General features: G+C 39.0%; 1 protein-coding gene across 4 annotated transcripts in view; it reads right to left on the reverse strand.

Annotated features, from left to right (window-relative positions):
* Positions 1–1,412: 1,412 nt before the first annotated feature.
* ORC3 (origin recognition complex subunit 3) overlaps positions 1,413–15,308 on the reverse strand; it is a 59,132-nt gene continuing 45,236 nt past the window's right edge. For 3 of the 4 annotated variants that reach the window (XM_059700998.1, XM_059700996.1, XM_059701000.1), the window contains 6 exons: positions 12,290–12,369; positions 11,056–11,156; positions 5,329–5,470; positions 3,456–3,572; positions 2,549–2,628; positions 1,413–2,040 (listed from right to left, as the gene is read on the reverse strand). In XM_059700998.1, the coding sequence (XP_059556981.1) occupies positions 1,935–2,040; positions 2,549–2,628; positions 3,456–3,572; positions 5,329–5,470; positions 11,056–11,156; positions 12,290–12,369 (626 nt within the window). In that variant the 3' untranslated portion in view covers positions 1,413–1,934. The remainder of the gene's footprint in view (positions 2,041–2,548; positions 2,629–3,455; positions 3,573–5,328; positions 5,471–11,055; positions 11,157–12,289; positions 12,370–15,308) is intronic. The other variant, XM_059700997.1, reaches the window with a different exon arrangement.

Consider the following 15,308-nt stretch of genomic DNA (forward strand, 5'->3'; position numbering starts at 1 on the left):
GACAGTTAATCTGCACATTACTCTTATTAGTATAGCTAGGATTTATATATGACCTAATTTGTCAGAGAAAGCAAAATGCTTATTTATCCTTTATAAAAACTTTAGTGATTATCTTTTACCAATTCTTTGTTTAAAATAAGGCCAAAATGAGGTACAGAACTTTCACAAGATCTCCAGGTAATTGATATGCCCATTAAATGTTTGAGAAACACTGGTATAACAAGGTGCCATCAATAAGGGGGGTAGAAGGGGGGATTCTGTCTGGTTTTAATGGACTAATACAGATTCTCAACTGCAACACATCAAGTTGAGCCAGATGATTCTTTGCGGGGTTATCCTGTGTAGTATAGGACATTTAGCAGCATCTCTGGCCTCTCCCACTACATAACAGTAGCATTCTCCCCCAAATCCCCTGTTGTGACAATCAAAATGTACCTCCAGATACTGCCAAATGCCAGGGGTAGGGGGAGGAGACAGCCCCCAGCTGAGAACCAATGATATAGTGGGATAGCATTTTTAGGAGAATGCAAGTAGGAAGTTAAAATCTGGAGCGACTATGAATATATTTTATCAGAATATGAATGAATGTTCTTTTTTAGTATGTAAGTTTTCACATAGTATTAAATATAAAACTGGATTTTTTTAATTAAACTTATTGGAGTGAAAACTTTTTTTTTTTTTTGCATCACAATATTAAGTGGAGAACTAGGAAAGATCCCATGTTCTAAACCCAGAGACTGCTTTAGAAGATGAGGGGGGGACTGTTAGAATCTGTTTAATATGTTCCCTAGGTGGAAGTGATTATCTTATTTGGGTTATCTACTCCCTTTGAAATTATACAGTAATTGGTATTAATAAATGAATATTCAGCTAAAGCACCTAATAACCTGTCCCTATCTACTCAGACATGGCTCCAAAGATTGTTCCTACGTTCTAGGTAAAAACTAGATCCAAAATCCTCTCATTAAAAGACCAGTCTAGCAGTCCTCTCTCCTGCATCTGTTTTCTTTTTCCTAGATCAGGGGTGGGCAAACTTTTTGACTCGAGGGCCACAATGGGTTCTTAAACTGGACCGGAGGGCCGGAACAAAAGCATGGATGAAATGTTTGTGTGAACTAATATAAATTCAAAGTAAACATCATTACATAAAAGGGTACTGTCTTTTTTTTTTTTTTTTAGTTTTATTCATTTCAAAGGGATCACGGGCCGTAGTTTGCCCATGGCTGTCCTAGATCATTCCCATAAGCATAATAAACGTGCCATTAGAAATCTTTTAATCCTGTAATCCCCCTCTAGCTCTATTACCCTGTTTTTTCTGCTTTATAATAACCTTTAGAGCAAAACTCAAGGATTTTCTTCATTCCCACATTTTTATTGAGAACATTCAAGCTGAAAACAGTCAATAAATACACTTAAAGTGAACAGTTACTGTACCATATTTGTTTATATGTTTATATTTAATTATTTCAAAGAACATACATAGTGCAGCTTCTAAGAATAAGGTAGTCCTATATAACTAGAAACTATTATCTCACTTAAAATACTCCCTTAATTAATTGAACATCCAGTCCATACTCAGATTTTCCCATGTCTCCAAAATGTCTTGGAGTAGGAATGAGTACTATTAAATCAACCGCAAATACTTTATACTCCTGAATAAAGTTATTACATTTACAGACTATGTTCAAGAACATTTTATTAATATGAAAATTAGTGATAATGTGAGAAAGGTTTCAGTTACAATGTAAGCTTGTTACTGGATTCCAAAGTATGCCGAAAGTGTTTTGATATAGTCCTGTTTGGGATTAACAGTCTACTTCCTGGTTAAATATCATGTGGGGATTATACATTTGTCCTCTAGTGGTAAGTAAGTATGACTGGTCTCTCTCTTCTTTTAACTAAATGTGATCCTTGTGGCTTCATTCATTTGCTTTCTAACAGCCTCCCCATGTTAGCCTTGCCACGTGGTCAGTCTTCTGTTTGGTAGGTTTTATAAATCCTAGAAGCTCCAGTTCAGAAACAGCTCTAATGAACCGAGCACTGGAAGATATAGTTAAGGAAATGGGCCATGTTGTATTTTGACAAGAGGTTAAAATATCAATGTTAAAACATTAGTAAATGGAAATATAGTTCAAAATATACTCCTAAATTAAACAACCCTTAAGGGAAACCATTACATGTAACTAAAATCCAGTCAATAAGATATGACTGGAAAGTGCTTAATATTTACCTAATTTTTTTTGGATAGTATGAAAACTGAAAGTACATTAATAACCATATAAAAATAGAGAATTCAATAATGACAGTTTTGGATATTTTTGGTGAATTTTGGAATATGATCTTGCTATAAGTTTCAAACCAAGTATTTTATATTTGACCTCATTTTAGATTGTTTGGATTAAATATTTAGAAACATTCTGGGATGGAATGGTTAATATCAATAAGGTTGGCTGCATCACATCTTTATAAATCTCGAATGTAGATCTTAGAAAATTATAAACATTCTATACATATACTTGGACATTGCAGAGTGGTTTTAAAAGGATACTGAATAATGTCATTCCTTTCTTCTGAGGTTATAGAATTGGCATCTGTTTTTTCAGCAGCTGTCACAACTGTTGCAAAAGCCTTTTGAGAGAGAAGACAGAAGAAAATAAAAATCTCTACTGTTGCCAAACATCTTTAATTGCCCTTGATGGCTCTATATGAAGCCAGGTCAAGCACTGCTGCTGCTAACTGGCACATTTTTAACAATTACACCAAGTTTCAGATTCTCAAAACTATATTAATACTCACTTTAAATCAAATACACATTAAAAGATAATAGAGTGGTTCCTGCAGAATGTTATTTCAGAGAAGAAATGTGCAGAGAAAAATTACTAATCAAAGTTGAAAAGCAAAGGACGCACTGAATCTTCTACTCCCAACCTCCATTACCCTAGCAAAATGCCTGTTTTTCTTGGAGGCCGCCAATTATTTTTAAGTGGTGACAACAGATCTGTAAAATAGGGCCTTCAACAGTTAACTTTGTAATATTCTGAGGAGGGAAAGAATCGTTACTTAAAATAAGAACAACAGCTGTCCATGGCCTTGCCAACTATTCCTTGTGCTTCCTCATTGCTAGTGTAATTATTCTAATGGTTTTTTTTTTTCGTTTATGCTGTAAGAGAAATGGTAGTTAATATACTTTTACTTTGTGGAATAACAAAACTGATCTAAACTGCTCAGCTTCTGCTTACTGTTATCTTGGATTTGATCCCATGAATGCACCATTGGCTTGGATCAGAGTGCAGGGGATTAGGAGTGGGACTGTTGAACAGTAAGCTGCTATTTTGGAGAAATTTCTGAAGTGTGAGGTGATTTATGCTTTCCAAAAAAGACATTAAGAAAAACATCCCAGGAAAGTGTCATGGATAGTGTACAAATACACAGTTTGCTCTTCTCCCTCCACTTACCTCTGACCAGTCCACAAGGTTGATTAGCCTGCTGCACTCGAGGTGCAGTTTATATGCTATGCAGATGTCTGGGGCGACATTTGGAATGCAGCCTTCTTCACTTTTCAGTGCTTCATTCTAAAAATAACAGTAAACTAAGTTGATTACCTTTCAGAAATGATTAGGTACAAAATCAGACAATAAAACTCCTGACCTAAATTTAGTAAATCAGTATGTGGAATATAATTTCCTTTATTTAGTGAGTTAACTGCTTGTTTAGGATTAAGTCTTGGTCATAATCCTGGTCACTAAAGAATACTCCCAGGATCAGAAGACAAGCATATTTTTCATTCTTTTTTTTTTTTTCATTTTAGTAATCATTACTAATTTCTGAGACCCTAATGCATTTCTGGTTTCCATAAAAAGTTTATGAAATTCTTTGTGGAGTTTCAACACAATGCTACTTCCAACATTTGAAATTACTTGGATTCTAGCAATTACTATAGCATATTAATACCAACACACATAATCCCAAAGGCTTATTAACACTGCAGATCCTAACCCTTACAAAAATCATGTTTTTCGATTTATTTGAAATCCATGGTTCTTACTTAGAAACAAAATCTTTCTCACACATTCACTACACATGGAATTTATTACACTATAGGCCTGGTGCATGAGATTCATGCATTGGGGGGAGGCGGGGGGTAGGATAGGTCCCTCAGACCAGCTTCTGGATGAGCAGCACTCCCCCTGTGGGAGCACACTGACCACCAGGGGGCAGCTCCTGCATTGAGCGTCTGCCCCCTGGTGTTCGGTGCATGTCAGTAACAGGTCATTCTGCTGTTTGGTCGAGTTGCATAGTATGCTTTTATTATATAGGAAGGATACTCCCAAAGACTGCTAAAATCACTCCAGTTCTTTTCTGTGACCTACCACTAGCCAGAATTATTTTGTAAGAGACTTAATGTGTGCTTTATATAATAAAAATGACTTGATATTTTGTGCTGTGAATATGAAATTACTCAAGCTCCCCCACTACCCACCATCACTGAAGACCACTGATTTATATCTTCCCACTCAAGATTTCTCTTATAATGCTGAGCATGCCTGTGTGCCATTTTGGAACAGGAAACTAGTACATTAGGATACTTCATAGGTTTCATGGAGTCACTTCTTAGGTGTCCTTTGTGTTAAGATTTCTACATGGTAAACTGAGTTGACAAGTTAGTGACTAATATTTTAACTTAATATTAACTTATTAAAAAACTGTCAACAAACTTTTTAATATATGTATATTAACTTACTGCAATATAGCTTACTAAAATGTTTAAAGTGACCACTTTACCTTGCTAAAGAAAGTTGATTTTTAAGATCCTGATCTGTCTTGTACTCTCAGTATAAACAACTTTGTAGAACTATCAAATGTGTCTGGTTTTAGGAGTCTATCCCTGGCAGATTCCGGCCATCTGGAGATGCTCTCTCAGAATAGATCTTTCCTTGGTTTAAAATTCAAGATGAAATCCCAGAGCATTTCTAAGTAATTTTAGTAGGCCATATAGTTTGAGCCATTATTTTGCTGTTACTGTAGGAAACATTTATTTCACAAGAGTAGTAGCATTTTACTCACGTTTTAGTATCTACTGATTTTATCACACGAAGGGGAAGACATTTACAATGATCCAATGTTGGCAGCATTAGTTGACTTGGTTATTTTCACTGTCTTAGAAAACACCCTCTGAAGTCTGAAGGATTTTGAAAGGTATCTGACAGAGGTGACAACTCTGAGCTGCCAACTAACTGCCTGGTCACTAGGAACTGTAAATTTATGTTTTTGTGATGAATAATTCCTGGGGTCTGACCCAAACTGTCAGAGAGTGAATCTGCTCCTTACCTTGAGATAATAATAGGGGTTGTTGAGCGCAGTGTGGAGGGCCATGCGCGGAGCAGCATTGAGGTGCTCGTGAAGGGTGTGAGCGGCGGTGAAGTACACCACCTCCTGCAGAGGCTGTGTCTCGGGAAGCAGAAGGTATTCTCTGAAAAAGCCCAAGTCAGCTATCAGCATTTAGATAAGCACAGGTTTAATGTCAATGTAACATTTTTGTGAATCTGAGGGAAGACTGAGCAATTTGCTTAATGGGCAAAATCAATAACAACCAAAAACAAACAAACCCAAATATCAAATTCAATGCAGGTTTATCAAGAATTGTACCTATTCCATTATTTTTTAAAACTTCCAGAACTCTATAGAGCACAAGAAACTATATTTGTTCTGATTTAAACCTTTAAGAACAAATGTACATAAATTACATTTCTGCTATGAACCTTTAGAGTACAATTTCTTAAAGTATTAAAGATATACTTTCTTAAGTTGTTTAGAAAACCAAAATATCCACATTCCTGCCAGAGCAAACACTTAACTCTTGCAAATATTAAAAAGGCCTTGTGCCTGGAATTAAGAGTTTACAAAATTCTTTTTGGATCACAGAAAGTGTTTTAATTGGTATCTCTCATAGAAATGGTACCTTGAAAGTTTTTTGTTAGAAGTACTTTTTACTTTAGAAGGCAGAAAAGGCTAAATGATAGCTTCACGGTATTGAAAAACAAGCAAATTTAAAAAGTGTAACTTGGGATTCTTCTGAGTTAGATGATAAACATAACTAAATCTGAACTTAAAAAATAAAGCATTAAAAAATTCAGTTTGAGCCAATGTGGCTCAGTTGGTTGGAATAATGTCCCATGCACCAAAAGGTTGTGCGTTTGTCCCTCAATTGCAGTGTATACAGGAGGCAACAAATAAATGTTTCTCTCTCACATTGATGTTTCTCTCCCTGTCCCTTCCTCTCTCTAAAATCATTTTTTTTAAATTCACTTTGAATGTATAATGAGCCCATCAGCTGGTCTCAACCATGATAGTGACATAAGTCTTTGGTGGCCTAGAGGACGGGTCCTCAAACTACGGCCCGCGGGCCACATGCAAATACAAATATTTGTTTCCATTTTGTTTTTTTACTTCAAAATAAGATATGTGCAGTGTGCATAGGAATTTGTTCATAGTTTTTTTAAAAACTATATTCCGGCCCTCCAACGGTCTGAGGGACAGTGAACTGGCCCCCTGTTTAAAAAGTTTGAGGACCCCTGGCCTAGAGGGTAACAAATTGGAAGAAGCTTCGGTATACTCTACCCAAAGACAGAGTAATAAGTCACTAATTCAGTGAACTCATATGCCTTCAGAAAGATTCCTGGGGCTTAGTCCAGTCCTAGCCTTAAAGTATTTTGGCCACATGACAGACTGTAACAGCTCCTTTTCCCATGAGTGCAAGCAGCGCATTTACCTCAGCCCAGTTACCAGGGAAATCACCCTCTTCTTCCTGGAGTCCTGGCTTTCTCCCTCCTGCAGAGGATACCATTCCCCAGAAAATCCCACTATTCCTGCTCACCAGTGTGTCAGTGGAGGAAGAGATAGTGAAGAGGGTATTAACCATACACATCACTCCCCAGTATCTCCTTCCTCCCTGTCTCAAGAGCTCCTGGCCCCCAGCTCAGTCCACTCATGTAGACATCTGCAGTCAATCAGAATAAAAACCAATTGCAAGGAGTATGATTTGTAACTTGACCTAAGGACCAGCATTCTGTACCTCAAGTACTGCTAACACCTTACTCAAGATTAAGTTAATTTAGCTATAGCCGCAGGAATGGTTTTGGTGATGCTGAATGCCACCCTGGATGGCTGGTTACTCATTTATAATTTCTGACCATAATCTCTTCCTACACCAACCTTAGGCTGTTACTCCCCAATCATTAAAGATTCTATTGACATCCCTGCTATGTAATAAGGACTAGAAGTTTAACAAGGCAACCAGATAGTCAATTTCAGAAAAAATTATTGTCTCACATTTGTAATCCTCTCCCTTTTCAACATCTTTATATTTAACTAGAGGCCCGGTGCACAAAAATTTGTGCACTCGGGGCGGGGGGCGGGGGGGTCCCTCAGCCCGGCCTGTGCCCTTTCTCAGTCTGGGACCCCTCGGGGGATGACCACCTGCTGGCTGAGGCCTGCTCCCTGGGGGATTGGGCCTAAGATGGCAACCAGACATCCCTCTGGCAGCCCTCGGGGGATGTCCACTTGCCAGCAGGGAGCAGATCTAAGGTGCAGTCAGACATTCTTAGCGTTGCTGAGGAGGCAGGAGAGGCTCCAACCACCACCACTGTACTGGCAGCCATCAGCCTGGCTTGTGGCTGAGCAGAGCTCCCCCATGTGGGAGCACACTGACCACCAGAGGGCAGCTCCTGCATTGAGCGTCTGCCCCCTGGTGGTCAGTGTGTGTCATAGTAACCAGTCATTCCAGTCTTTCTGCTGTTGGGGTCAGTTTGCATATTACCCTTTTACTATATAGGACAGAGGCCTGGTGCACAGGCGGGGGCTGGCTGGTTTGCCTTGAATGGTGTCCTGGATCAGGGTGGGGTCCCGCTTGGGTGCCTGGCCAGCCTGGGTGAGGGGCTAATGGCTGTTTTCAGGCTGCCTGCACCCCCTTCAGGGTGGGGGTCCCCACTGGGGTGCCTGGCCAGCCTGGATGAGGGGCTGAGGGCTGTTTTCAGGCAGGCCAAGCCTGCAACTGAAGCTCCCAGTCTCTCCTTTTTTTCTTTTTTATTCTGGGATTTATTTACCTTCTGTAATTGAAACTTTGTTGCGGCTCCAGCTCCAAGGCCGGCTGGCTGAAAGCAGGTAGCTGGGGTTTGTTTAGCTTCTATAATTGCAACATTGTTGCTTAGAGTGCAGCTCAGAGCCCAGCCGCGGCAGGTGGGGAACCTTGGCTTCCTCCATCACTGGAGCAAGCAAGCCTCATGTTCGCTTCAGCTGCCTTGCTGCCAGCCGCCATCTTTGTTGGCAGTTAATTTGCATATCACCCTGATTAGCCAATGGGAATGTAGCGGAGGTATGGTTAATTACCATGTTTGTCTATTATTAGATAGGATGTTTAGAATTCCTAAGGGAAAAAGTCTTTTTTAATATCCTCAAAGTATCTCCATCAGAGGTAATATATTTGCCTATATTTTGTTTCCACTGGGCTACATTAAGGAAACAACAACTATAAACCTGGAGATTGGCACAGAAATATTCTTCTGCAACTTATTTGCTGTGAGAAGAAATATGCAATTAGTTGGACACTACAGCATCTACCATGCTCATTTTGGATTCAGATCAGAGAGGTGTTTTTAGGGAACTGGTAGAACCACTTAGTATCAGGGGCTAAAAAGTTGAAGCTTGTGTTTTGGTGAAAACCATTAACTTAGTCTCTGCTCTCAGTAGTCTCAATAAGGCTCATGGTACACTGGGAACCCTGCCTTTTGGAGTCTATTGCTTATGTTTAATTTTTTCCCCCCAAGCAATATGTTTAACTGGATAATTTCCACAAACTATATATGAAGTTTCTAACTATCACAATTCAGTGAAGTACAAAACGTTAAATAACAGGCTGTGGGAAGAGAAGGCAGCACCAATGGTAGCACCTTCCAATCTTGGTTCGCCTAAGGGTAGGGGGTGTGGACAGTTTCTTTTTAAACAGAGCCCCTCCTTTCAATGTACAAAAGAATTACTACTGATATAAAATTGAATTGCAAACAAAAGTAGACTAAAAAGAAAATACTACTCTACTTTGGGGTGGAAATGGGAGTAAAGAATGAGTCCTTCAGAGTTGGAGGGGAGAGTTGGGGGGAGGTTATGAGGCTGTGACCCCCGGTGGCCACTCAACACAGTTTCACTTTTACTTTCGGTGGTTTCAGGAAGGTCCGATTTTTCTTTTCTTCCTCTTGGTATTTGCTTTGAAGTTTGCCAAATGTCCACAAGGCCATCTTGACTTTCCTCAAACTTTTTCTAGCCACTTCCTTTCCCATTTAGCTTTTTGAACTTAAATCTCTTCCTTTGTCACTTCCTTTCAAGCATCTCTTTGGCTTCTCTCTTCCTTCTAATTTCCAGCTCAGCAAAGTTTCACGGTCTGTTTGTATATCACTTGTTTGAACAGCTCTAGAGCACCTTCCTCCAGAACCCCAAGCTCTTCTCGATCAACCGTAATGTGACTGATCCTTGGCAACAGTATGGAGAAATAATGAGGGCCTTCTGACAGATGTCATCATACGGGGCCTGGGACTTTCCACAGTCAGCCTCTCGCTGGGCTTTAGCTGCTACATGACTTCTCGGGTCCCTTTTAGCTCTAATATGCTACAAATCCTAATCTCTTTCCTCCTGGGAGAGTCAATCTTAGTAAAGAAAGTCAATCCTAGTAAGGAAAATTTTGTGATTTCACAACATATTTCAATCATGTTCAGTTTTATTTTAGTAACTACTCAGAAAGGTAAAAGGTCAGACATATTAGGTCAAAGATCACAAATGGGAAATGGTTGTCTGGTTTCAGAGCCTACAATTTGGGATTTGTGAGAACTACAAAAGGAACCTGATATTCGGCTTAGAAATTATGCTACAATTCATTGCAAAATTATTTTTAGCAACTGCAATGGTCACAACCTGGTAAAAGGGAAGATCTAGGAACTTGGGTCAGGAAACTATAAGAACAGGGAAGCCAGCAGGGCAAGATTAACTCTACGAGTTCTATAAGGTCATTTCTGGTTTGTAGGTCAGTTCAACATTGCATTGCATCACTTTTATATGACACATTTCTCTCACTGTAAACTGCCTTTGTCATACTTGGTTGGTCATTTGGACCCCTTTCATGACATTAGTAATTTCTCCCCAATGACTAGGAACAATGACTCTGCCCCCACATTGTCCTGGAAAATGGAACTTTTCACTTTCAAGAAGGTCAGGTAATTTATCAGAAAACCACTTTTTGTCTTCAATAACTGAGCTGCTATATTTTTAGTACTTGATTCTATTCAGTGTCTAGCTGGCTGTTGCGTTAGACTGCCATTAAAATATAATCAGCAATGATAAATAACAGTTTGTTTTCCTATTCTTTAACTATTAAGTCATTTTCTTTTTCTCACTTGCCTTGTTTTTCTATAGCAATGATCTGGCTTTCCCAAAAAACAAGCAAGACTGGTAGACTTCTAAGTTTGCTATGAGTACATTTCTCAACATGAATTTAGTGCTGATAATGAGTCGCACAGGTATTCTCTAGAATTATAAGTCCTTTCTTTACTCGGGATAAAATAGGACATTACGGCTAGTCTGCTCTGGGGCTTGGCCCAGGTCCAGCATACTCTTAGCAGAGATAGAGAAAGAATAAAGTGTAATAATCTGAACAATAGATTTAATAAAAAAAAAAAAAAAGAATAAAGTGCAATGCAAACACTGTGTTATTAGAGAGGGGGAAAATGCTTTCTGTTTTCATCACCACCCCTCCTATCCCAGCCTAATGAACTAGATCAAATATAAACCTGCATTTTTGAACTAGCTGTAAAAGAATGCACTAAGTCATTTTGTTTACACATCTTCATAAGGATGGAAAGACGATCAAAATTACAATTCTAAGCTGGAAGGAGGAACCTGAAAAGCATAAAGCCTAATCTAGGGGGAAGTGTCCCAAAATGGGTATGGATGCTATCACATCAGTGCTATTTGGGAAAATAGCCAGATTTTTAGCTCTTAAGAGCAACCACTCACCTCACCAGACTGTCAATGAAGTTCACAACTTTTTCTCTCAGGACTTCAAACTTGGTTTGTTTCTTTCCTGTTCTTCTTAACTCCTTCATTTCCAATAGTGACTGTGGATGGAAAGAACATAGCTTTTCTGGTGATTTGGAGAAAGAAAACCCCTCAAAGGCAGCTGATGCCCTTTGCCTAAGACAGAATATGCAAGAAAGAATCAGATCAAAATGGGTTCTTTTTTATTTTTAAGGTCTGGAAAGAATCCTCCTAGTGTTTTGCTCCAAACACTGAGTAAATTTTCAGGGAAAGAGGAAAAGGGCAGTTAACATCGTTACTAAGTTATATGGCAGAGTGCTCACTATCCACAACTCATTACTTCATTTAAGTAAAGGACTTACAAGGAAAAGAAAAACCTCGCCCTTTTGCCACACTAACAGAATAGATTTCCATGTGGTTTGCTTTTGCTTAGATTGAAATTTTATTCTACATTTATCATAACTTGGTATCATGCTATACAAAGAAGGTTCTATATTCTGACAACCAAGATTCTAAAGTTAGAACTAGCCCTAACCAGTTTGGCTCAGTGGATAGAGCATCGGCCTGCGGACTCAAGGGTCCCAGGTTCGATTCCGGTCAAGGGCATGTACCTTGGTTGCGGGCACATCCCCAGTGGGGAGTGTGCAGCAGGCAGCTGATTGGTGTTTCTCTCTCATCAATGTTTCTAACTCTCTATCCCTCTCCCTTACTCTCTGTAAAAAATCAATAAAATATATTTTTTTTTAAAAAAATAAATAAATAAAGTTAGAACTACCTGAAAAAGATTACAATGGGTATACTGTAGTTCAATTTCTGCTCTACATGACTATACATTTAAAAAAATCAACAAAAGTATCTAAAACTAATGAGGTAGGCTCAACAGAAATACCAATAAATACATCAGATAAATAATTGGATTCTTTTTTGCAACTATGTTCCCATTTTCCCTATTGCCAGTTAATTTTCTCTCTCTCTGAGGCTACAGGAACAGTTTCCACCCATGTTCACTAGTAAATTCCAGACTGTACATGGAGAATGAGGCTGGCAGTGAGATAAATAGGATGTTTCATTTACAAGTAAATTACAAAATCTGCTTTGTTCCTGGGTGTGATTTTAAAAGGAAAATAGAAATATCCAGGTAGAGCTAATCTACAGTACATACTGGAAAAAAGGGAGTATCACAGGATGTCACTGGAAGGAGAAGTGACCTGACCTTCTGAAGATGATAGAGGTCTGTCTTCTGAAGCCCCTTTGACTGTGACCCAGAAGCATCTTCTTCCTCTTTGATTTCTGCTTTTAATACAAAACCAATATACAGCAACTGGGATAAATCGATTCAAGTCAGGAGAACCAACATTTCTACTATTCCAAGAGAAATACAGTTACATTTGGCAGGGGATCAAGGGTCCATCAGATAAATTATTTCTTCTAGAAGCTAAAGGTCAATAAATATTACATAACTTATGCTGCAGAGGGGTCTTGAAAAAACCAGCTACTGAATTTTTAAAATGTGACCACAATGAAAACAAAGTACAAACAAATACCCTCCTTCAAAAAAACCAACAGCAAAAAGCGCCAAGTCTTTGTCCTGTTATAAATAGCTTTTAAAAAACAAATTTAGCCAAACCGGTTTGGCTGAGTGGATAGAGCGTCGGCCTGCGGACTCAAGGGTCCAGGGTTCGATTCCAGTCAAGGGCATGTACCTTGGTTGCGGGCACATCCTCACTGGGGGGCGTGCAGGAGGCAGCTGATCAATGTTTCTCTCTCATCAATGTTTCTAACTCTCTATCCCTCTCCCTTCTTCCCTGTAAAAAATCAATAAAATATATTTTAAAAAACAAACAAACAAAAAAAACAAAAACAAATTTAAACTGTATTCCTTTGACTATGCCGATGATCAACAACATAAACCTACACACTGGCAAGTTTGGCCCTGATGTTCCAATGTACTATTTTTGACAAAATGCTATTAAAGTAATAAAGAGGGTGTGTAAAAGTTTTGACATAATCTATTAAAACACAAAGTGCACCTTTGCTCTTCAGCATAGGCCAAAGTAAACCACATCTGGCCAGAGGTGCAGCTGTGCTTCTGGAGAGGTGAGGCTGTATACACTCTTACTCGTGCAAGGCAGCTGCTAGAACTGCATACTCACACGGCTCATTCGGACCAAGTCTGAGACAGGAGGATGCAGCTAGGGAAGTGATCTTGTTCTCAAAGAATAAACTTCCTTTTAGCTATGGATTATTCTTGGTTCAAGAAAGATATAATTTAAGGTTAAAATATCTGATAAATTCTTTGTCCCATTTCATTAACACGTAGCAGATTCTTAAAAATAAATATGACACTCTGACCTACTTAACCCTCCAAATGTAATTTTAAAACCAGACTATAATATGTAATAAGTGTGAAGGAACCGGAGATAGCATATAGTCAAATATTTCTGCTTTTCCAATGTAGGGGGTTTTAATGTCACTATATTAACAACAATGTGTCACTTTTGGAAATAGAGAAATTACAAACATTTCTTCTAGACACTAGTTTTGCTTCAACTTGTAAAATTCTTTATTCTTTACACTATTAATCATCTTAATCTCCATCCTTCCCATTAAGCTACATTACTTCATGTAGTATTAGCACATCATAGAATTTGTTCATTAGCTTATGTTACATGAACTCTAATTAAAATTATATATGCAGTTTTATTTTACAAATATCCGAATCCAATTTTGGTGTGGTTTTTTTTGTTGTTGTTTGTTTTTATATTTTTATTGATTTCAGAGAAGAAGGGAAAGGGAGAGAGACAGAACATCAATGATGAAAGGAAATCATTGATCAGCTGCCTCCTGCACGCCCACTACTAGGGACCAAGCCGGAACCTGGGCATGTGCCCTTGACCAGAATCAAACCCGGGACCTTTCAGTCTGTAGGCCTACGCTCTCTCCACTGAGCCAAACCAGGTAGGGCTGAGTGCAATTTTGTAAAAGATTGAAATTTACCTAATTTATCTTAAATACTCCTAAGTCTTGTACCCTATTTATGTCCTTAAAGTGGACCTTCACTGTCCCAGTGACCATAATTAGGGGGCATTTAAAGTGTGAATCGGTGAGAAAAGAACAATGAGCTGGTGATTAAGAGAGGTAGGTACTGGTCTGGGTGCTAGCTGGCTGTGGGATTTTGAGCAAGTTCCTTTCTCCTCCGAGCTTTAGATTCTTTATTGAGGCTGGACTCAATGATATCCACAATTACCAATCACAGCCCTTCTGAAACATGGCTAGGCTCATGCCCACCCACAACCTGGAGGGAACCCACCCCTTAGTCTTACGGGGTACTTCCTCCTTTTGCCTGTTCCTGCCACTTGCTCTTTCACCTTCCATTAACTAAGCATTCCTCCGGTGCCTAACACTGCAGCAGGGAGACGGGGAGGGGTATCAGCAAAAGTGGTTTCCTAAATCCAAAGGCTTTACAAGACAAAGGAACACCTGCCAAACAGGAAGGATTACTATGGGCATTACAAGTAAAATATTTCCACTAATCCATGTCCAATCTATGTGCTTATACATTATCCACCAAGCTGTCTCTTTCCCCCAAGCTCCATTAAAATTTTCCTGAATAGGGGAAATGCTTTACCAAAAGAATTCCATACTTTGGTGCTAGAGAGAGAGCAGAAGAGCCCATGAGAATTAATGATCAGCACCAATCTGTGGTGCCCACAAGAACAACAAGTCCTGGAGCATGAGAGAACAGAACATGGGTACTTGTACACAACCAGGCACCCCAGCATCTGGCAAATATAAATATGGCCACATGGGGGCCATGAAAATAAGGGAACTGGTAACCCTTCAACACAGAGAAATGGCAGGCTGCCTCAGTTCACTTTCACTGAAGGATTCAGGCTCTTGTAAGTCTGATTAAAGCAGACCTCATGCACTGGTAATCAGCACACCAATGAGCCTCACTGCTGTGAAAGCAGTTGAGAACTATTAATTTTTCAGGCTTACTAATGACTTATGCAGTGTTTTTGAAATCTATAAAGGACCTGATGGAATGCTTAAGAAAAAAAGAAAATCTAAAAGGAGTCGTTAATTACGATGCCCTGCTAATCTTATCAATCTTAATGTTTTTGTCCCTCCCCCACCTTTTTTTTTAAAGGTAAGTCCTCCAAATTATCCATCTGCACAAAGAATGTTTCTATTTTTCGCCCATTTGATGTTTTTCATTGCTTAAACCAAAG

The sequence above is a fragment of the Myotis daubentonii genome, chromosome 6, assembly GCF_963259705.1.
Source record: "Myotis daubentonii chromosome 6, mMyoDau2.1, whole genome shotgun sequence".
Classification (NCBI taxonomy): domain Eukaryota; kingdom Metazoa; phylum Chordata; class Mammalia; order Chiroptera; family Vespertilionidae; genus Myotis; species Myotis daubentonii.